This window comes from Acipenser ruthenus, chromosome 51 (genome assembly GCF_902713425.1).
Source record: "Acipenser ruthenus chromosome 51, fAciRut3.2 maternal haplotype, whole genome shotgun sequence".
Classification (NCBI taxonomy): Eukaryota; Metazoa; Chordata; class Actinopteri; order Acipenseriformes; family Acipenseridae; genus Acipenser; species Acipenser ruthenus.
In genome coordinates this window covers 2,879,348-2,901,158 of record NC_081239.1, presented here as the reverse complement: position 1 = coordinate 2,901,158, position 21,811 = coordinate 2,879,348, and the positions used below count along the sequence as shown (strand labels likewise).

General features: G+C 47.2%; 2 protein-coding genes across 4 annotated transcripts in view; both read left to right on the top strand.

Moving 5' to 3' along the window:
• LOC117398500 (TAF6-like RNA polymerase II p300/CBP-associated factor-associated factor 65 kDa subunit 6L) overlaps positions 1 to 1,293 on the top strand; it is a 31,497-nt gene extending 30,204 nt beyond the window's left edge. For both annotated transcript variants that reach the window (XM_059015944.1, XM_059015945.1), the window contains one exon: positions 495 to 1,293. In XM_059015944.1, the coding sequence (XP_058871927.1) occupies positions 495 to 831 (337 nt within the window). In that variant the 3' untranslated portion in view covers positions 832 to 1,293. The remainder of the gene's footprint in view (positions 1 to 494) is intronic.
• Positions 1,294 to 4,235: 2,942 nt separating this feature from the next.
• LOC117398576 (DNA polymerase alpha subunit B) overlaps positions 4,236 to 21,811 on the top strand; it is a 34,266-nt gene continuing 16,690 nt past the window's right edge. The window contains exons 1-10 of one of the 2 annotated variants that reach the window (XM_059015931.1): positions 4,236 to 4,391; positions 4,882 to 4,977; positions 6,787 to 6,911; positions 7,624 to 7,715; positions 8,697 to 8,754; positions 13,820 to 13,929; positions 14,211 to 14,401; positions 16,488 to 16,576; positions 17,581 to 17,736; positions 18,105 to 18,167. In XM_059015931.1, coding sequence (XP_058871914.1) covers positions 4,896 to 4,977; positions 6,787 to 6,911; positions 7,624 to 7,715; positions 8,697 to 8,754; positions 13,820 to 13,929; positions 14,211 to 14,401; positions 16,488 to 16,576; positions 17,581 to 17,736; positions 18,105 to 18,167 — 966 coding nt within the window. In that variant the 5' untranslated portion in view covers positions 4,236 to 4,391; positions 4,882 to 4,895. Of the gene's footprint in view, positions 4,392 to 4,527; positions 4,978 to 6,786; positions 6,912 to 7,623; positions 7,716 to 8,696; positions 8,755 to 13,819; positions 13,930 to 14,210; positions 14,402 to 16,487; positions 16,577 to 17,580; positions 17,737 to 18,104; positions 18,168 to 21,811 lie in introns of those variants that run through there. The other variant, XM_059015932.1, reaches the window with a different exon arrangement.

The following is a 21,811-nucleotide window of genomic DNA, read 5'->3' as shown; positions in this document are numbered from 1 at the left end:
TTTCACAGACATCTAGAGAAGCGCTTATCCAGCCCTGAGCAAACTTGGTTAGTCCATTCTCCAGCTGTTATTGAGAGGATCTGAATCTGGGGGATGAAGTGCTGCCGACCTGTCTTCATGCACACAGGCAACATGAACATGTTAAAAATCTAATGTGATTTAGATGATTTGTTAGATCAGCTTTAAGCTCAAGTTACTGAGAGTGTCACATCTGAGGCTCTGTGGCAGCATGTATATCATGTATTCTGCATTTCTCTGTATTTAAAGTATTATGGATTTTCTTGTTGTTACTGCATCTTGTAAAGCGCTTTGTGATGGTGGCCCACTATGAAAGGCGCTATATAAAATAAAGATTTGATTGATTGATTGATTGACGACCGGAGGCCCACCCTCTGTTTGCATTTCTAATGTGAATGAAATGTGATACAGTACCGTCTGTATTAGTCTGACACTCGTGATTCTACATGGCCTGCATTGTGATTATGTTCCTGCAGGTTCCAGCGCTCGTCCTCCTCCTCTCTCCAGAGATCCAAGCCCCCCCCCTCCAAGGCTGCTCAGCGCTCCGCAGGGCCCCCCCGTGAGGTCTTCCAGAAGAGCCGCTTCCCCCTGCCCCCTGCCGCGGCCCCCTTTTCCTTCCTCATAGCGGGCAGGCAGACCGGCCGGCGCTGCCAGGGCCGGCGCTTCCAGACCAGCTTCCCCCAGCTGCACCCCCCCAACCCCTCTGCACAGCCCCCCCGTGGGTACGCACACAAGCTGCCCGTCATCGGACGCATGGGCAAGCCCGTCAAGAGGTGGGTGTGCTCCCAGTACTCCCTGCACCTGCCTCTGTGAGAGAGACCAGCCAGACAGAGACCAGCCACAGAGAGAGACCAGCCACAGAGACAGAGAGATGGAGAGAGAGACCAGTCAGAGACCACCCTGAGAGAGAGAGAGACCAACCAGAGAGAGAGAGAGACCAGCCACAGAGAGAGAGACTAACCAGAGAGACCAGATCTCACTAAAAACTCAGCCTGCCTTGAGTATCTGGTTAAGAGTTGGCTCTGCTCCCAGCACTCCCTGCACCGCACTGGAAATATACAGAGAAACTGCCAGGGCAGGGACGATATGTAAGAAGCAACTGGCATGCAGATCTTTTTGTATTAGTTTTTGTTTTGCTGTTGTGGTTATTTTTGTACTAATGCATCTTGTAGACATTATTTTTGGATAATGAGTTTTGTAAGTCTGTGTATAGTTTTCTTTTCCATAGCTGATAAATGAAAGAAAAAGGGTAAAATAATACCAAAAAAACTTTCATCTTGTGTTCTGTTTTTTGTCATCAGACACTCAACCATTAAACTGGGTCCTGATTCCTGGCTTCTCATAACCCAGCTTGCAGGAGCGCTATGTTGGACCAATGCAACCAGTTAAAAACAATGCCATGAGAATTGGTTTTGTTGGAGTATTTCCAAATATTGCCCATTTTTCCTCAGACCCTTTACCAAATGCCCTGATATCTCTGAATAGATAACCGCCTCTAAAAATATGCAAGGCTTTAAAAATATGTGAGGCTTTCCCAGGAAAGCAGCACAGCTGTGGATGAGGAGTTTGTTGCTGGATAACTTCACTCAGACTGCTTGCTCACTAAATATCTTGGTATCTCTGAATAGAAAATCGTCACAAAGGATTTCAATAAGCAATCTGTTACACATGTGCAGTGGCATAAATATGATCCCCTTTACTATCAATGCGGAAGGTCTGGGTTTGACATTTTCATTTTTATCCTAAACAATTGGTTTCTGGCTCAGGACTGCGCTGAATAGTGTACCAGTCTAGACAGCCCTGCGCTGAATAGTGTACCAGTCTAGACAGCACTGCACTGAATAGTGTACCAGTCTAGACAGCCCTGCACTGAATAGTGTACCAGTCTAGACAGCACTGCACTGAATAGTGTACCAGTCTAGACAGCACTGCGCTGAATAGTGTACCAGTCTAGACAGCACTGCGCAGAACAGTGTACCAGTCTAGACAGCACTGCGCTGAATAGTGTACCAGTCTAGACAGCCCTACACTGAATAGTGTACCAGTCTAGACAGCACTGCGCTGAATAGTGTACCAGTCTAGACAGCCCTGCGCTGAATAGTGTACCAGTCTAGACAGCACTGCGCTGAATAGTGTACCAGTCTAGACAGCACTGCGCTGAATAGTGTACCAGTCTAGACAGCCCTGCGCTGAATAGTGTACCAGTCAGTCATCGCTCAGGAAAATTGTTTTCTTGTGTAAAATAGAGATCAAATGCTTCACCCAGTCATTCAGCATTGTTAGTGAACGGACCGTATTTGTTGCTTCCAAACTTACAGTGTACCAGTCTAGCCCTTTCATGCATGAATTATGGTAACCTTAAACAAGATTTTTTTCAAATGTTTTTTATTAGTCTTCAGGGCCATAAAAACATTAAAAAAAATATATATTGTTTTTTTTTTAGTACAAAATTTAAGAAGTTATACATGTGTCCACTTGAGTGGACAACATGCATGTGTAACATACACACCAAGTTAACATTCTTCCCTCTTTAGTGAATTGAATTTGGCTGATTTTAGCGCTGGGTGTGGAAGTTGGCAAAGCACCCAGGACACGATGACTCAAGACACTGCATGCAGATGTACTTCATTTTCCATGTACAAGCCTCATCATGGCATCAGTTAGGTTTGGCCAGTGATTCCCCACTCCCTCAACTACTTCAGCATCATCACCACTATCCTCATCTGTTTCACTGCTGCTATGTGGGCTCATTGCTTCCTGTCTCTGCGTGTCTGACTGCCATTCACCATCATCACTATCACTGTCACGTGATTGTGATGGAATCTCCTCTACTACCCTGCAGCTAGATGATGTCTGGCTAAGAAAATAACAATACTACTAATAAAACTGCTGCTACTACCACACAGCTGCTGCTAATAATAATAATTCAGAAAATTCATTTTCAATTAAAAAACAGTTGAGAGAAGATAAAATGATCCAAATGAGCCTATTTGTGGACCACACTGCAATATATAGCTCTTATAGGACAAAAAATATTTAGCATAGGCCTATAGAACAACATAGGCCTAATGTGCAATATGAATCTTAATATTGCATGATGTCCACTTAAGTGGACATAAGGTTTAACATAAACTGTGAAAAAAATAAAGTGACTATTTGAACAAAACATATACCATATTATTCCCTAAACGCTTTCTTTGAAAGTATTTTTTTTCCTGCTCTGCTCTTTTTGTGTAAAAGGATTTTACAGAAATCCCTGAGGTGCTCGGTGCTGCTGGACTTTTCTCTGCCATTGTCACCTTTATGTTTTCTGTAGTACCTATCAAATGCCACTAGATGGCAGGCGTTTTAATTTCGGTAGACGTCCACTGAAGAGGATACCATGCATTAGTGATGTCAAAACAGAGTTTCTATAGGAGATAATCACTTAAAAATAGCTGTCCACTGTAGTGACCTCTATGCGTGAAAGGGCTAGACAGCACTGCACTGAATAGTGTACCAGTCTAGACAGCCCTGCGCTGAATAGTGTACCAGTCTAGACAGCACGGCGCTGAATAGTGTACCAGTCTAGACAGCCCTGCGCTGAATAGTGTACCAGTCTAGACAGCCCTGCGCTGAATAGTGTACCAGTCTAGACAGCCCTGCACTGAATAGTGTACCAGTCTAGACAGCCCTGCACTGAATAGTGGACCAGTCTAGACAGCCCTGCACTGAATAGTGTACCAGTCTAGACAGCCCTGCGCTGAATAGTGTACCAGTCTAGACAGCACTGCACTGAATAGTGTACCAGTCAGTCATTGCTCAGAGATCAAATGCTTCACCCAGTCATTCAGCATTGTTGTTGCATCCAAACTCACAGCGATTGCACGCCATACAAAATTAGCTCCAGGTTGAAAAGGACTCGTGGATATTTGTTTAAATGCAAATACAAACAAAAAATGAAAAGGTTTGGGAACGAGAAGAGGCTGCTGAGCCCCTCAAGGCTCGTCTCTTCACATCACTCCTAGGTGCTTTCTTTTCACTGGATGCAATCTAACTGCAACATCCTGCTTATTGGCATGCTAGGCTATCCCATGCTTTAATAACTCTGTAAAGGAAGTGATTCCTTCCTACCTTCCGTTCTAAACTTACTAGCGCTCAGCCCCACCCCTAGCCACCTCGCATTTAAGTCTTTTAAGGTTAATCACAGGTTTCCTCATAGATTTATAGACAGCACTCTAATACCGGTTTCGTGACAACATAGCCGAACTCTCTCTCTATATACGGCTCTGTACAGAACGAGTCATCAGCGTCCTCATGTAGGAATTATTTAGCGGCTGCACATTTCAATGAAGCCATTGGGTGTTTACGACTCCAAACGCTGCTTTATGTTGGTATGGAAGGGTTTATAACGTCTGTGAAATGGTGCCATTGTGTCTCCATCACAAAGACACTATCCCGTATAAACTATTGATAATTTTGAGCCGTCATGGGGAACACAGAGATCCAGTTTCATAGATTTTTTCCACCCTTTGGCGTAACGCCCCGGTTGCTATGCATCTAATTCCGCCTCCTCCTCTAACCTGCTCCTGGTTGGTTGCTAAGGGATTGCCGTAAAACTGTTTGAAGACGGCGGGAGATTTTTGTTTTCGCGGCAGGACGGAGTAGAAGAGTCAGACAGAATATTTCAAATATAAATAAATAATTATTAATGTTAATTTAAGTAAATATAGATTTAAAAAAACAAGACCGTTAAGGAAAAAAAAAAAGAGTTGAATTTGTGTTTTTGTTCTTCTGCAAACATTTGCTTCGCTTTAAAATACGTTTATTTCTGGAATACAAATTGAATTACTGCACTTCATTTTTGGTTGTTGTTTTGTTTAGTTAAACCCAAAGCGATGCCGGTTCCCACGAGCAAGCAGCTTTCCGAAGAGCTGTCCGTGTTCGATATAAAGTGTGATGACGATTTGCTGGATAAAAGTAAGTGAATCTATTTATACAGCTGGGTAACTTACCGCTTAGCCACGGCCGGTATATTACGGGGGTACATTTTTAAACCATATTTTAGCTGCACCAAAAAATATAATGATCTAGTGCCCTTTCTCCAAAGTTAAAATAAAATATAAACATTTCTCTTTTCTCCAGCTCCGCTGTTAAATTACTGGCAGTGGTATTTTTTTACTGTTAATAAACAGAGGGGAGGTGATACCTTTTATAGGACTAACTAAAAAATAATGAATCACAATCTACTAATGAATTAATCTACTGTTACTAAGAAACCCCCCAAAGGCTGCTGCCTGTACATAGTAAGCTGGTTTAATCACTCCTGCATTAGAAAGCATTGCTCCTGCATTAGAATGCATTTCACCTGCGTGCCCCCCTTCGTTAGAATGCATTTCACCTGCGTGCTCCTCTTCGTTAGAATGCATGTCACCTGCGTGCTCCTCTTCGTTAGAATGCATGTCACCTGCGTGCTCCCCTTCGTTAGAATGCATGTCACCTGCGTGCTCCTCTTTGTTAGAATGTATTTCACCTGCGTGCTCCTCTTCGTTAGAATGCATTTCACCTGCGTGCTCCCCTTTGTTAGAATGTATTTCACCTGCGTGCTCCCCTTCGTTAGAATGCATTTCACCTGCGTGCTCCTCTTTGTTAGAATGTATTTCACCTGCGTGCTCCCCTTCGTTAGAATGTATTTCACCTGCGTGCTCCTCTTCGTTAGAATGCATTTCACCTGCGTGCTCCCCTTCGTTAGAATGTATTTCACCTGCGTGCTCCTCTTCGTTAGAATGCATTTCACCTGCGTGCTCCCCTTCGTTAGAATGTATTTCACCTGCGTGCTCCTCTTCGTTAGAATGCATTTCACCTGCGTGCTCCCCTTCGTTAGAATGTATTTCACCTGCGTGCTCCTCTTCGTTAGAATGCATTTCACCTGCGTGCTCCTCTTCGTTAGAATGTATTTCACCTGCGTGCTCCTCTTCGTTAGAATGCATGTCACCTGCGTGCTCCTCTTCGTTAGAATGCATGTCACCTGCGTGCTCCCCTTTGTAGAATGCATTTCACCTGCGTGCTCCCCTTCGTTAGAATGCATGTCACCTGCGTGCTCCCCTTTGTTAGAATGCATTTCACCTGCGTGCTCCCCTTCGTTAGAATGTATTTCACCTGCGTGCTCCTCTTCGTTAGAATGTATTTCACCTGCGTGCTCCTCTTCGTTAGAATGCATGTCACCTGCGTGCTCCTCTTCGTTAGAATGCATGTCACCTGCGTGCTCCCCTTTGTTAGAATGCATTTCACCTGCGTGCTCCCCTTCGTTAGAATGCATGTCACCTGCGTGCTCCCCTTTGTTAGAATGCATTTCACCTGCGTGCTCCCCTTTGTTAGAATGCATTTCACCTGCGTGCTCCCCTTCGTTAGAATGCATGTCACCTGCGTGCTCCCCTTTGTTAGAATGCATTTCACCTGCGTGCTCCCCTTTGTTAGACTGCATTTCACCTGCGTGCTCCCCTTCGTTAGAATGCATTTCACCTGCGTGCTTGACGTCCACTTTGGGGGCTTGTAGCTCAGTAGCCAGTTACCCTGCGACACTGAGCTACAAGCACTATAGAGACACTATAGAGTATTTACTGTTGGGTAACATGAGTAAGCTACAGAGAAGGTGATCACTACTACGGTTTAGTTCTCCGTGCTGGAGCAGTGCATCACACACAGGTCCTCTCTCTTGTATTGTACCCAGTCCTGGCTCTGCTAGTGTCCTGTTGCTGTGGTTCTCACATCTCTCTCTGTGGCTCTCAGTGCTGGAGCAGTGCATCACACACAGGATTCAGGAGGATGACGTGGTGCTGGAGTGGGTAGCATTCAGCACAACACGAGGAGGCCTGGCTCTGTCCCTGGACAACCTGCACCTCTTTGAACTCGAGGTGAGGAAGGAGGGAGGGAGGGTACCTCACACCACCCTGCCCATTGCCTGGACACTTCACTAGGACCTGTCCCTAATGTCGGGTTTACATTGACATGCCCTAGACCCCACAAGGTGCATCTCTGATTCAGTGCATGATTGAGATTAAGCAGATTAGTGTGGTCATGATGGAGCTTGTGACTCCCTATTGACTCTCATGATATTCAGGTACATTGCAATGTGATAGGAAGCAGAGGATGATGTGAACATGATTCATATTAAGTTGGTTGGATTGTATCAGTGCCTAATGAAGAAGATTAGAAAACAACTTGAGTGCAGAAGAGACCTTCATTTCTATTACTTTTGTTGTATTGTGATACTTTAGTGTTTTCCTCTTTCAGTTAGACTGTAGTACATGCACTGATAATATGAATGGATAAGAGCACAGAAAGCACTGTTAAAATAACTTGCAGTATAACTTACAGCACATACAGTACGGAGTTCCTGAAGGGTTAAAAAGATTGATATATGATATAGAGGGTTTAAATATTCACATAAAAGAAAGTTTATCCGATTGTAGCCCAATGTAACCCTAGGAGGCTCGCGGTGTATGATAAACTTGCTGGAGATTGGTGCAAAATCAAGGTAGTTCTCGTGTTCATGCAGAGTATGACAGACGTACTGTGAAAAGAGGAATCTAAATGAGAAGTGATGTGAGAAGGGGACTCTTGCAGGTGCTGAATAAGAAGGTTTGGAAGTCCAGGCAGACTGCAGTGAAGAAGGAGCACCAGATGTACAACACCAGAGACTTCAGCATGCAAGAGCAGTATCCTTTCTTACAGCCTCTTTCACATATGCTGGCTGCTGGCATCGGTGTGATCCAGCCATTGGAGCACCAGACACCTTGTATCACACAGGGAATACTATCGGAGTACCAGACGCCTTGTATCACACAGGGAATACCATCGGAGTACCAGACACCATGTATCACACAGGGAATACCATCGCAGGTCTGAATCGCATGGTACTTGTCAGAGAATGCCACAAAGGGAACGAAATGACACGCATAGTCTGTTTCACATACCCTGATTAGTACCAGTCTTGCACTCGCTAATGTTATCTGTGGTGAGGCATTGCAAGATTAGTGCTAATCAGGGTCTGTGAAAGCAGCTGTGAATGGCCTTACCAACACTGCCAGCCATGTGCTCGTTGTGTTGTGCTCCTAGATGTAAAGCAACGGAAGAGTAAAGCAGGGATGGCCGTTCCAGTCCTGGTCTTTGTTTTAAATTGTTTAATTGAACCATTGAAACCTCCATCCAGACCCTGAAGTCGTTGATGCTATTTATGGAACGCTCCTTGCATCCTTCAATGCTACACTCCCATCAACTTGCATGAAGGAATTAAGTCACCATTGAAAACACACGAGTCATAGGAAAGCAGTCATTGGTGCTCCAATGCGAATCAATGAGTTATTTTAAAGGAAATGAAGAGCAGACATTTAGAATGTTTAGTTAAAAATAAAAATTGAGAATAAAAAAAGGGACTCAAACTCCCAGAAGCAGCTCCCGTGTGTCGGTGTGTTCCTTCAACAGGAAGAGCAGCGCGGAAAAGAGTGAAAGAGACGCTCACCAGTTTACTGTTTAGAAATGCAATGAAAAAATACCATTAAAAATCAAACTCAGGTTTATGATGTGAGATCTACGAAGTGATGATATTAGATAAGATTTACTGGAGTTATTGTGTTAGCGTTATGTACTTCAGGTGTTTTTTCTGGCTCTGAATGAAACCCCTTAACTGCACTGATCAGGATGCAAGCAGAGGTGGAAGAGGAGGATTTGTTGGACTCGTACTCGACCCCAGCTAAAGTAAGTGAGCCAGTGAGATCACCCTCCAACACAGACTGTGCACTTAGTGTAGCCGTGCCCCTCCAACACAGGCTGTGCACTTAGTGTAGCCGTGCCCCTCCAACACAGGGTGTGCACTTACTGTAGCCGTGCCCCTCCAACACAGGGTGTGCACTTAGTGTAGCCGTGCCCCTCCAACACAGGGTGTGCACTTAGTGTAGCATGCCCCTCAAACACAGGCTGTGCACTTAGTGTAGCTGTGCCCCTCAAACACAGGCTGTGCACTTAGTGTAGCCGTGCCCCTCCAACACAGGGTGTGCACTTAGTGTAGCCGTGCCCCTCCAACACAGGCTGTGCACTTAGTGTAGCCGTGCCCCTCAAACACAGGCTGTGCACTTACTGTAGCCGTGCCCCTCAAACACAGACTGTGCACTTAGTGTAGCTGTACCCCTCAAACACAGGCAGTGCACTTAGTGTAGCATGCCCCTCAAACACAGGGTGTGCACTTAGTGTAGCCGTGCCCCTCAAACACAGGGTGTGCACTTAGTGGAGCCGTGCCCCTCAAACACAGGGTGTGCACTTAGTGGAGCCGTGCCCCTCAAACACAGGGTGTGCACTTAGTGTAGCCGTGCCCCTCCAACACAGGGTGTGCACTTACTGTAGCCGTGCCCCTCCAACACAGGGTGTGCACTTAGTGTAGCATGCCCCTCAAACACAGGCTGTGCACTTAGTGTAGCTGTGCCCCTCAAACACAGGCTGTGCACTTAGTGTAGCCGTGCCCCTCCAACACAGGGTGTGCACTTAGTGTAGCCGTGCCCCTCCAACACAGGCTGTGCACTTAGTGTACCGGGGCCCTCAAACACAGGCTGTGCACTAACTGTAGCCGTGCCCCTCAAACACAGGGTGTGCACTTAGTGGAGCCGTGCCCCTCAAACACAGGGTGTGCACTTAGTGTAGCCGTGCCCCTCCAACACAGGGTGTGCACTTAGTGTAGCCGTGCCCCTCCAACACAGGGTGTGCACTTACTGTAGCCGTGCCCCTCCAACACAGGGTGTGCACTTAGTGTAGCATGCCCCTCAAACACAGGCTGTGCACTTAGTGTAGCTGTGCCCCTCAAACACAGGGTGTGCACTTAGTGTAGCCGTGCCCCTCCAACACAGGCTGTGCACTTAGTGTAGCCGTGCCCCTCAAACACAGGCTGTGCACTTACTGTAGCCGTGCCCCTCAAACACAGACTGTGCACTTAGTGTAGCTGTACCCCTCAAACACAGGCAGTGCACTTAGTGTAGCATGCCCCTCAAACACAGGGTGTGCACTTAGTGTAGCCGTGCCCCTCAAACACAGGGTGTGCACTTAGTGGAGCCGTGCCCCTCAAACACAGGGTGTGCACTTAGTGGAGCCGTGCCCCTCAAACACAGGGTGTGCACTTAGTGGAGCCGTGCCCCTCAAACACAGGGTGTGCACTTAGTGGAGCCGTGCCCCTCAAACACAGGCTGTGCACTTAGTGTAGCCGTGCCCCTCCAACACAGGGTGTGCACTTAGTGTAGCCGTGCCCCTCCAACACAGACTGTGCACTTAGTGTAGCATGCCCCTCAAACACAGACTGTGCACTTAGTGTAGCATGCCCCTCAAACACAGGCTGTGCACTTAGTGTAGCCGTGCCCCTCCAACACAGGGTGTGCACTTAGTGTAGCCGTGCCCCTCCAACACAGGCTGTGCACTTAGTGTAGCCGTGCCCCTCCAACACAGACTGTGCACTTAGTGTAGCATGCCCCTCAAACACAGACTGTGCACTTAGTGTAGCATGCCCCTCAAACACAGGCTGTGCACTTAGTGTAGCCGTGCCCCTCAAACACAGGCTGTGCGCTTAGTGTAGCCGTGCCCCTCCAACACAGACTGTGCGCTTAGTGTAGCATGCCCCTCAAACACAGGCTGTGCACTTAGTGTAGCCGTGCCCCTCAAACACAGGCTGTGCACTTAGTGTAGCTGTACCCCTCAAACACAGGCAGTGCACTTAGTGGAGCCGTGCCCCTCAAACACAGGCTGTGCACTTAGTGTAGCTGTGCCCCTCAAACACAGGCTGTGCACTTAGTGGAGCCGTGCCCCTCAGACACAGGCTGTGCACTTAGTGTAGCCGTGCCCCTCAAACACAGGCTGTGCACTTAGTGTAGCCGTGCCCCTCAAACACAGGCTGTGCACTTAGTGTAGCCGTGCCCCTCAAACACAGGGTGTGCACTTAGTGTAGCTGTACCCCTCAAACACAGGCAGTGCACTTAGTGTAGCATGCCCCTTAAACACAGGGTGTGCACTTAGTGTAGCCGTGCCCCTCAAACACAGGCTGTGCACTTAGTGTAGCCGTGCCCCTCAAACACAGGCTGTGCACTTAGTGTAGCCGTGCCCCTCAAACACAGGGTGTGCACTTAGTGTAGCTGTACCCCTCAAACACAGGCAGTGCACTTAGTGTAGCATGCCCCTTAAACACAGGGTGTGCACTTAGTGTAGCCGTGCCCCTCAAACACAGGGTGTGCACTTAGTGGAGCCGTGCCCCTCAAACACAGGGTGTGCACTTAGTGGAGCCGTGCCCCTCAAACACAGGGTGTGCACTTAGTGGAGCCGTGCCCCTCAAACACAGGGTGTGCACTTAGTGGAGCCGTGCCCCTCAAACACAGGGTGTGCACTTAGTGGAGCCGTGCCCCTCAAACACATGCTGTGCACTTAGTGGAGCCGTGCCCCTCAAACACAGGCTGTGCACTTAGTGTAGCCGTGCCCCTCAAACACAGAGTGTGCACTTAGTGTAGCCGTGCCCCTCAAACACAGGCTGTGCACTTAGTGTAGCCGTGCCCCTCAAACACAGGCTGTGCACTTAGTGTAGCCGTGCCCCTCAAACACATGCTGTGCACTTAGTGTAGCCGTGCCCCTCAAACACGTGCTGTGCACTTAGTGTAGCCGTGCCCCTCAAACACAGGCTGTGCACTTAGTGTAGCCGTGCCCCTCAAACACAGGCTGTGCACTTAGTGTAGCCGTGCACCTCAAACACAGGCTGTGCACTTACTGTAGCCGTGCCCCTCAAACACAGGCTGTGCACTTACTGTAGCCGTGCCCCTCAAACACAGGGTGTGCACTTAGTGGAGCCGTGCACCTCAAACACAGGCTGTGCACTTAGTGTAGCCGTGCCCCTCAAACACATGCTGTGCACTTAGTGTAGCCGTGCCCCTCAAACACCTGCTGTGCACTTAGTGTAGCCGTGCCCCTCAAACACAGGCTGTGCACTTAGTGTAGCCGTGCCCCTCAAACACAGGCTGTGCACTTAGTGTAGCCGTGCACCTCAAACACAGGCTGTGCACTTACTGTAGCCGTGCCCCTCAAACACAGGCTGTGCACTTACTGTAGCCGTGCCCCTCAAACACAGGGTGTGCACTTAGTGGAGCCGTGCACCTCAAACACAGGCTGTGCACTTAGTGGAGCCGTGCCCCTCAAACACATGCTGTGCACTTAGTGTAGCCGTGCCCCTCAAACACATGCTGTGCACTTAGTGTAGCCGTGCCCCTCAAACACATGCTGTGCACTTAGTGTAGCCGTGCCCCTCAAACACAGGGTGTGCACTTAGTGTAGCCGTGCACCTCAAACACAGGCTGTGCACTTAGTGTAGCCGTGCCCCTCAAACACATGCTGTGCACTTAGTGTAGCCGTGCCCCTCAAACACAGGGTGTGCACTTAGTGGAGCCATGCCCCTCAAACACAGGCTGTGCACTTAGTGTAGCCGTGCCCCTCAAACACAGGCTGTGCACTTAGTGTAGCCGTGCACCTCAAACACAGGCTGTGCACTTACTGTAGCCGTGCCCCTCAAACACAGGCTGTGCACTTACTGTAGCCGTGCCCCTCAAACACAGGGTGTGCACTTAGTGGAGCCGTGCACCTCAAACACAGGCTGTGCACTTAGTGTAGCCGTGCCCCTCAAACACATGCTGTGCACTTAGTGTAGCCGTGCCCCTCAAACACCTGCTGTGCACTTAGTGTAGCCGTGCCCCTCAAACACAGGCTGTGCACTTAGTGTAGCCGTGCCCCTCAAACACAGGCTGTGCACTTAGTGTAGCCGTGCACCTCAAACACAGGCTGTGCACTTACTGTAGCCGTGCCCCTCAAACACAGGCTGTGCACTTACTGTAGCCGTGCCCCTCAAACACAGGGTGTGCACTTAGTGGAGCCGTGCCCCTCAAACACAGGCTGTGCACTTAGTGTAGCCGTGCCCCTCAAACACATGCTGTGCACTTAGTGTAGCCGTGCCCCTCAAACACAGGCTGTGCACTTAGTGGAGCCGTGCCCCATGCTGTCCCTATCCCTGCAGTGTGCTTTTCATTGCTGTCAGTATTCACACAACGCACCCTTGATTGAAATGAAACGGATGCAATAGTTTACTCTGATCGAACCTCCCTTTGAGGCGGGGTTAGAAGCTGCGACTCCCTGCACCCAATCCTGGGTTTCAGAACTCCCCTTGATTATCTACAGTATGTGTTGAGATGACCGGGTGCTTGGAGTTTGAACATTAGGTTAACTGATGAGTTAACTGATCAAACTTCTCATCACAGCATGAATAAATCTGACTCAATCTGTAGGGTTACTAATAGGAGTTGTTCATGCAGCTATAATGGATGTTATTTGGCATTAGACTCCTGGCTCCTGATCATTTCAATAGTATACTTCATTGAGGGTAGTTCTGAAACCCAGGACCTGCTTTGAACTCTTCAGCTGAAAGGCATATCCTTGTTTGTCATATTCAAGTAACTGCTACAGCCATGCTGAGCCAGTGTGGGCAGCAAGATGAAGGGTTTGAATCTCGCTGCTCTGTGTGTGGTCTCAGCTTACCCCCCAAATGATGTCATGTTCAGTATTATTTCTATAGACATGCTGTGCACACACAGTCTTGTACACAGATACATGCAGGTAATTAATACAAATAAAACCGTGATGGAGGGATTCTCAAGTTGACTCTTCTGATTGGTAACAAGCACTCCCAGTATGTTAAAGGGTTAAATATTTGAACATGTTCAATCCTGAAACTAAACTAATGCCCAGTGTGGTGTTCCAGGGCTCCCAGAAGAGGGCCTTGTCCACCCCGGAGAATCCGCAGTCCAAGAGGATCCTGTCTGTGGCCCCCAGCCCTCGCCTGCTGTTATCACCAGCCAGCTTCTCCCCCAGGTACCCTGAGCCTGACCCTCTCCCCAGCTTCAACCAGGCTATCGGAGCACCAAGTATCTGCGATAAACAGCCACTGAGTATTCAGCGATGTGTGTCTTGAGCTTGTGTATTGATTTCCGATCAACTAATCGATGTCCGCATCAGTGTCTGTGGCGATCACATGCCTTATTGATGGATGTGTGGATGGTTAACCATTGGCAACCCCTTTCTCATTTCATTGATTGGATGTGTGTTGTGCAGTGACAGTGCTGTGCTCTGAATTGACTGTGTTCTGTTCCCAGTGCCACTCCCTCTCAGAAGTATGGCTCGCGTGGCGGTCGTGGGGAGGTGGTCTGCTCGTTCGGGGCTGTGCAGGGCACCTGGAGGGGGCAAGGGGACAGCAGTGCCCAGGTGCAGCTCTACCAAGGGGGAAAAGACTCTGTCACCAAGAGCTACAAGTTCATGTTCCAGAAGCTGCAGGACATCAGAGAGGGTGAGAGTCAGTGTGTATCAGAGCCCTGACGCTGCTCTGCGTCAGAGAGGGTCAGTGTGTACCAGAGCCCTGACGCTGCTCTGCGTCAGAGAGGGTCAGTGTGTACCAGAGCCCTGACGCTGCTCTGCGTCAGAGAGGGTCAGTGTGTACCAGAGCCCTGACGCTGCTCTGCGTCAGAGAGGGTCAGTGTGTACCAGAGCCCTGACGCTGCTCTGCGTCAGAGAGGGTCAGTGTGTACCAGAGCCCTGACGCTGCTCTGCGTCAGAGAGGGTCAGTGTGTACCAGAGCCCTGACGCTGCTCTGCGTCAGAGAGGGTCAGTGTGTACCAGAGCCATGACGCTGCTCTGCATCGTTCTGATGACATTGAACACAGGACACTGTGACCAGCAACACATCACACATGCACATTTATACATTACACCCAGTCCTGGGTTTCAGAACTCCCATCAATTCAGTGTATCATTTGAAATAATCAGGAACCAGTTGCTTAAAATGCCCCAAGTTAACTCAATACGTTTAATGTTTTATGCAGCCAGTCCAGAGTTTGATTTTAAATAAGTAGTCCCTCCCTTATAGCTGCATGAACAACTCCCATTAGTAATCCTACAGACTTGGGCGCCGTATTGCTGATGAGAAATGTTATCAGTTAATTCAGAGCAGATTTCGCCTGATTGTTCAAACTCCTGGCATCTACCTGGTCATTTCAAGAATAAAAAAGGGGAGTTCTGAAACCCAGGACTGGTGCGAGTTTGAAGCCCTACAAAAACATGTTTGGGTGAAATGTATTTTACCTATCAGCTCCCAAAAACTTTTAGGTCTTTTAACCATGATATAAGGAGTACATTTGATAGTCTGTCTTTTTAAATGTTTTAAAAATGATCTCTGTAAGTTGTTTAGGGCCTCTTGTAAATGTTTTGATCCTGATTAAGGATTTGCACATGTTCGGGTGAATCATTTGCTTCTGACTCCTAAAATGGTTAAGTCAGTACCACACATGATATTGTGTTGTTTTATTGTATGTTTGTTGACAGTACCTCCTTGTAAATGAGATCTAGGTCTCAATTCCTGTATAAATAATAATAATAAAAAAAAAATTAGATCTTTTCAAAGGGGAGGGTGACCTGCAACTCATATCTAATGAGGTTGTGTACTGTCATGCACTACACAGCTAGATGTAAATCATTCTTGAGTAACAAGCACACAGGCTCTTTTATCTCATTAACCCTTTGCAGTCCATTTATTAACTGCGCGTCAGGCACGCCAGGTCTAATTAATTTTCACACGCGCAGTTAATTTTATACGCGCTGTTTAAAAGTATTTTTTTTCACAGTCAAACGGGTTTAAATGGCCCTGCATATCAACAAAGCACTCACTAGGCATCTCCAGCCCCGCCCCACCCTTTCGTTTGCTATAGCGTTCAGCTATGTAAGAAATAAATAATAATAATAATAATAGTCGTACATACCGATCGATCATCTCCGGATCACTCGTTTTATCACCAAACTCCTCAATAATGCGATCCGTCATTATTTTATTACTATAACATCTGAAAAAAGCTCTGCAAATGTCCATGATAGTCTCTGTGCGCTGACGCACTCAGCCAGCTTGTTTACTATGAACGCCCCGTTATCTGATACCATGTATGACTATTCATGAGATACGACTTTTTTTTTTTTTTTTTTTTTTTTTTTCCCCGACTTGTCTCGGCTCCTGTCGCTCCCACTCGGCAATAGAATGGTTTTCTCGGCTTTTTCCGGAGAAAAAACGACTAAACACCCGTTTATTGGGTTGCTATAATGATGTCGGACCCAGTCCGACAAAGGACCTGTGAGGAATAATTGCAATGTCGGACCCAGTCCGACAATGGACTGCAAAGGGTTAAAGTTTTACAGCTATAGTGTGTGTCTGTCACAGTCCACTACTTCAGCAATTGTATTCAGTGCCACAGCAGGATATTGAATAGGTGTATAAACCCAAGCATTAAAAACATTTCCCTATTTGGACAGCATATTTCCGTGTTGCTTTGCTGTTGATTTTGCAGATGTGTATCGAGACTCCTCGCTGCATTGACGTGTTTTATTTGTAGTTTTGATGTGCAAGATTGAAGACCTGGGTGACGTGCTGAAGAACCATTTCAACATCGAGGAGTTCTCATCAACCTCTGCACCTGCGCAGGTAACCAGTCACTGACTGCACACAGCAAGCCTCTTTAGAGAGAGAGAGAGAGAGCAAGCCGAACCCTCGGCACAGCTGGCAGGACCAGGCTGAGGGGCAGACAGGGAGGAAGGGAGTGAGGCAGGGGGGCAGGCTAGGGGGTATTCGGTTAGGACTGAGGTGTGCGCGCTCTCTTTCTCGATCTTCAATAACTTCACTAACACAGCAGAGCACTTGCAGCCAGGGCCAATAAGAAATGTCAGAATATTTTGGGGGGGTGGGGGGATATGGTATTGAGGGACAAACTAATGCTGTAATTAAACCATTAATGTGATACAATTACTTTTCTGATGGGCGTTACAAATCCCTAATACGAGACAGGGCTGTGATTTTACGTTAAACTTTACATTGTGTGCTCCAGGAGAACTCGCATTCTAGACAAAACTGAGCAGATGTTCAATCTTCACAATACATCTGGTATGAGGAACTTGCTTGTGTGATTTACTCTAGTACTGTATGAACAAGCTGTGAAGTGTAATGTGTCTGGATCTTTGCGGATGCTAAAACAGATTACGGTGGATTGTTTAGAAGATCAATCACGTTATCACTGGGTGTGCACTAGCCAGCACATCTGGAGCACACGTCATCGTCGCTTAACACTGCGGATATATTCATATTGTTTAATACTGCATTGTTATATCAGATGGAAACATTGCAGAGGATTGATAGTTTTTGCGGAGGGATTTTGGTTTTCATGGATTCTGCAATTTAATTTGGCCCTGCTTATAGCTGAGCGGATCACAGATGCAACATTTGAAAGTGTATCTTCTCCAGATCGAGACCAGCCCTGTTGTAATGTGTCGGTGTAGTACAGTTTTTTTTTTTGTAGAAATTGATTTAAACAACAAACTTAGGTATGCCTCCGTATAATGTCCTGTATTTCTACTTGTTAAAGCTAGTTTAAAAACACCCTTCTGTGCAGTTAGTGTCTTTGTTTTAGCTGATCGAACGCCCCTCTCCTCTAGGAGCCGGTAGTCCTGCTGGGTCAGATCGGCTGCGATAGCAACGGGAAGCTCAACTCCAAGTCTGTGATCTTGGAGGGGGATCAGGAACACTCCTTCGGAATGCAGGTGCCAGTGGACCTCTCCGAACTCCGGGAGTACTCCCTCTTCCCAGGCCAGGTGAGCACAGCGAGATGGGGCTGCGGGATCCATCCTTCCTGCACTGCACGCTGAGAATATATATATATATATATATATAAACATGAGAAGTTGTGAAGATCAGTTGTGTGTCTTGTTTCCTGAAAGCTCTTCAAATGCTATGAAATGGTCAGAGCTGCTGATTGAGTGAAACACTCACACTGAGAGCTTACTACAAGAAGATCACATGTATTAACAGAAGAATATCACATTTCTGTACCAGGCATTTCAATGTTTATTTGTGCATGTGTCTAATACTTGTTACCCTGTGTGACTGTATTGTGCAATTTAAAGATCATAGTAATTCTAAAAGAATATTATTGTGTGTGTGTGTGTGTGTGTGTGTCCAGGTTGTAGTGATGGGGGGGACCAACAGCACAGGCAGGAGGCTGGTGGCTTCCAGACTCTATGAGGTGAGTGTGAGCTCTATCCTGAGCTGGGACTGCATATATGTAAAGCAGCAGGGCTTTGAGATGAGGGTATCGGGTATCTTCTTGCTTTTAAATAAGGTTTTCACTGCAGTGCAGACTCTACTAAATTATAAACCTGCTCTTCTTTAGTCAGTGCGAGCCTTACCATTTGGTAACTTTTGGAGACCAGACCATGCTTCACATTTTAACAAGGTTTACCATTTATTAGTTCCAAATACCCTATTCTATATTGAACGTTATTGTTTAGATACAATATGTACCACTAGTATTAACAGAGATAGCTAATTGATCAGATTACCTGAACCCCTGGAGAGCCCTCAGACTGATTCACTGATGGTCCATGATGATCCTGGAGGTATCCGAGGCTTCTCTGTCTGTGTCGCCTCCATGCCCGGTATTTATACCATGTGGGCTTAGACATACGTGACTACAATTCTTGCACTGTGTATGTGTGTCTGGCTCTGGGACAGTGTCTCAGCGCTCTTTGTAGTTTTTACATTGTGTGTGTGTGTGTGCGTCTGTTCTCTGTGACAGTGTCTCAGCGCTCTGTGTAGTTTTTACATTGTGTGTGTGTGTCTGTGCGTCTGTTCTCTGTGACAGTGTCTCAGCGCTCTTTGTAGTTTTTACATTGTGTGTGTGTGTGTGTACGTCTGTGCTCTGGGACAGTGTCTCAGCGCTCTGTGTAGTTTTTACATTGTGTGTGTGTGTGCGTCTGTTCTCTGTGACAGTGTCTCAGTGCTCTGTAGTTTTTACATTGTGTGTGTGTGTGTGTGTGTGTGTGTGTGTGTGTGTGTGTGTGCGTCTGTGCTCTGGGACAGTGTCTCAGCGCTCTGTGTAGTTTTTACATTGTGTGTGTGTGTGTGTCCGTCTGTTCTCTGTGACAGTGTCTCAGTGCTCTGTAGTTTTTACATTGTGTGTGTGTGTGTGTGCGTCTGTTCTCTGTGACAGTGTCTCAGCACTCTGTGTAGTTTTTACATTGTGTGTGTGCGTCTGTTCTCTGTGACAGTGTCTCAGCGCTCTGTGTAGTTTTTACATTGTGTGTGTGTGTGTGTACGTCTGTTCTCTGGGACAGTGTCTCAGCGCTCTGTGTAGTTTTTACATTGTGTGTGTGTGTGCGTCTGTTCTCTGGGACAGTGTCTCAGCGCTCTGTAGTTTTTACATTATGTGTGTATGTGCGTCTGTTCTCTGGGACAGTGTCTCAGCGCTCTGTGTAGTTTTTACATTGTGTGTGTGTGTCTGTGCGTCTGTTCTCTGTGACAGTGTCTCAGCACTCTTTGTAGTTTTTACATTGTGTGTGTGTGTGTGTGTGTGTGTGCGTCTGTGCTCTGGGACAGTGTCTCAGCGCTCTGTGTAGTTTTTACATTGTGTGTGTGTGTCTGTGCGTCTGTTCTCTGTGACAGTGTCTCAGCGCTCTGTGTAGTTTTTACATTGTGTGTGTGTGTGTGTGTGTGTGTGCGTCTGTGCTCTGGGACAGTGTCTCAGCGCTCTGTGTAGTTTTTACATTGTGTGTGTGTGTGCGTCTGTTCTCTGTGACAGTGTCTCAGCGCTCTGTGTAGTTTTTACATTGTGTGTGTGTGTCTGTGCGTCTGTTCTCTGTGACAGTGTCTCAGTGCTCTGTAGTTTTTACATTGTGTGTGTGTGCGTCTGTGCTCTGGGACAGTGTCTCAGCGCTCTAGTTTTTACATTGTGTGTGTGTGCGTCTGTTCTCTGTGACAGTGTCTCAGCGCTCTGTGTAGTTTTTACATTGTGTGTGTGCGTCTGTTCTCTGGGACAGTGTCTCAGCGCTCTGTGTAGTTTTTACATTGTGTGTGTGTGCATCTGTTCTCTGTGACAGTGTCTCAGCGCTCTTTGTAGTTTTTACATTGTGTGTGTGTGTGCGTCTGTTCTCTGTGACAGTGTCTCAGCGCTCTGTGTAGTTTTTACATTGTGTGTGTGTGCATCTGTTCTCTGTGACAGTGTCTCAGCGCTCTGTATAGTTCTTACATTGTGTGTGTGTGTCTGTGCGTCTGTTCTCTGTGACAGTGTCTCAGCGCTCTTTGTAGTTTTTACATTGTGTGTGTGTGCGTCTGTTCTCTGTGACAGTGTCTCAGCGCTCTGTGTAGTTTTTACATTGTGTGTGTGTGTGCATCTGTTCTCTGTGACAGTGTCTCAGCGCTCTGTGTAGTTTTTACATTGTGTGTGTGTGTCTGTGCGTCTGTTCTCTGTGACAGTGTCTCAGCGCTCTGTGTAGTTTTTACATTGTGTGTGTGTGCATCTGTTCTCTGTGACAGTGTCTCAGCGCTCTGTGTAGTTTTTACATTGTGTGTGTGTGTGTGTCTGTGCGTCTGTTCTCTGTGACAGTGTCTCGGCACTCTGTGTAGTTTTTACCTTGTGTGTGTGTCTGCGTCTGTTCTCTGTGACAGTGTCTCAGCGCTCTGTGTAGTTCTTACATTGTGTGTGTGTGTCTGTGCGTCTGTTCTCTGGGACAGTGTCTCGGCGCTCTGTGTAGTTTTTACATTGTGTGTGTGTGTCTGTGCTTCTGTTCTCTGTGACAGTGTCTCAGCGCTCTGTGTAGTTTTTACATTGTGTGTGTGTGTCTGTGCGTCTTCTCTGTGACTGTCTCAGCGCTCTGTGTAGTTTTTACATTGTGTGTGTGTGTCTGTTCTCTGTGACAGTGTCTCAGCACTCTGTAGTTTTTACATTGTGTGTGTGTGTGTGTGTGTGTGTGTCTGTGCGTCTGTTCTCTGTGACAGTGTCTCGGCGCTCTGTGTAGTTTTTACATTGTGTGTGTGTGTGTGTGTGTGCTTCTGCTCTGGGACAGTGTCTCAGCGCTCTGTGTAGTTTTTACATTGTGTGTGTGTGTCTGTGCGTCTGTTCTCTGTGACAGTGTCTCGGCGCTCTGTGTAGTTTTTACATTGTGTCTGTGCGTCTGTTCTCTGTGACAGTGTCTCAGCGCTCTGTAGTTTTTACATTGTGTGTGTGTGTGTGTCTGTGCGTCTGTTCTCTGTGACAGTGTCTCAGCGCTCTGTGTAGTTTTTACATTGTGTGTGTGTGTCTGTGCTCTTGGACAGTGTCTCAGTGCTCTGTAGTTTTTACATTGTGTGTGTGTCTGTGCGTCTGTTCTCTGTGACAGTGTCTCAGTGCTCTGTAGTTTTTACATTGTGTGTGTGCGTCTGTGCGTCTGTTCTCTGTGACAGTGTCTCAGCGCTCTGTGTAGTTTTTACATTGTGTGTGTGTGTCTGTTCTCTGTGACAGTGTCTCAGCGCTCTGTGTAGTTTTTACATTGTGTGTGTGTGCGTCTGCTCTGGGACAGTGTCTGAGCGTTCTGTGTAGTTTTTACATTGTGTGTGTGTGTGTGTGTTTGTGCTCTGGGACAGTGTCTCAGCGCTCTGTGTAGTTTTTATATTGTGTGGATCTGTGCTCTGGGACAGTGTCTCAGCGCTCTGGGACAGTGTCTCAGCGCTCTGTGTAGTTTTTATATTGTGTGTGTGTGTGTGTGTGTGTCTGTGCGTCTGTGCTCTGGGACAGTGTCTCAACGCTCTGTGTAGTTTTTACGTTGTGTGTGTGTGTGTGTGTGTGTGTGTGTGTCTGTGCTCTGGGACAGTGTCTCAGCGCTCTGTGTAGTTTTTACGTTGTGTGTGTGTGTC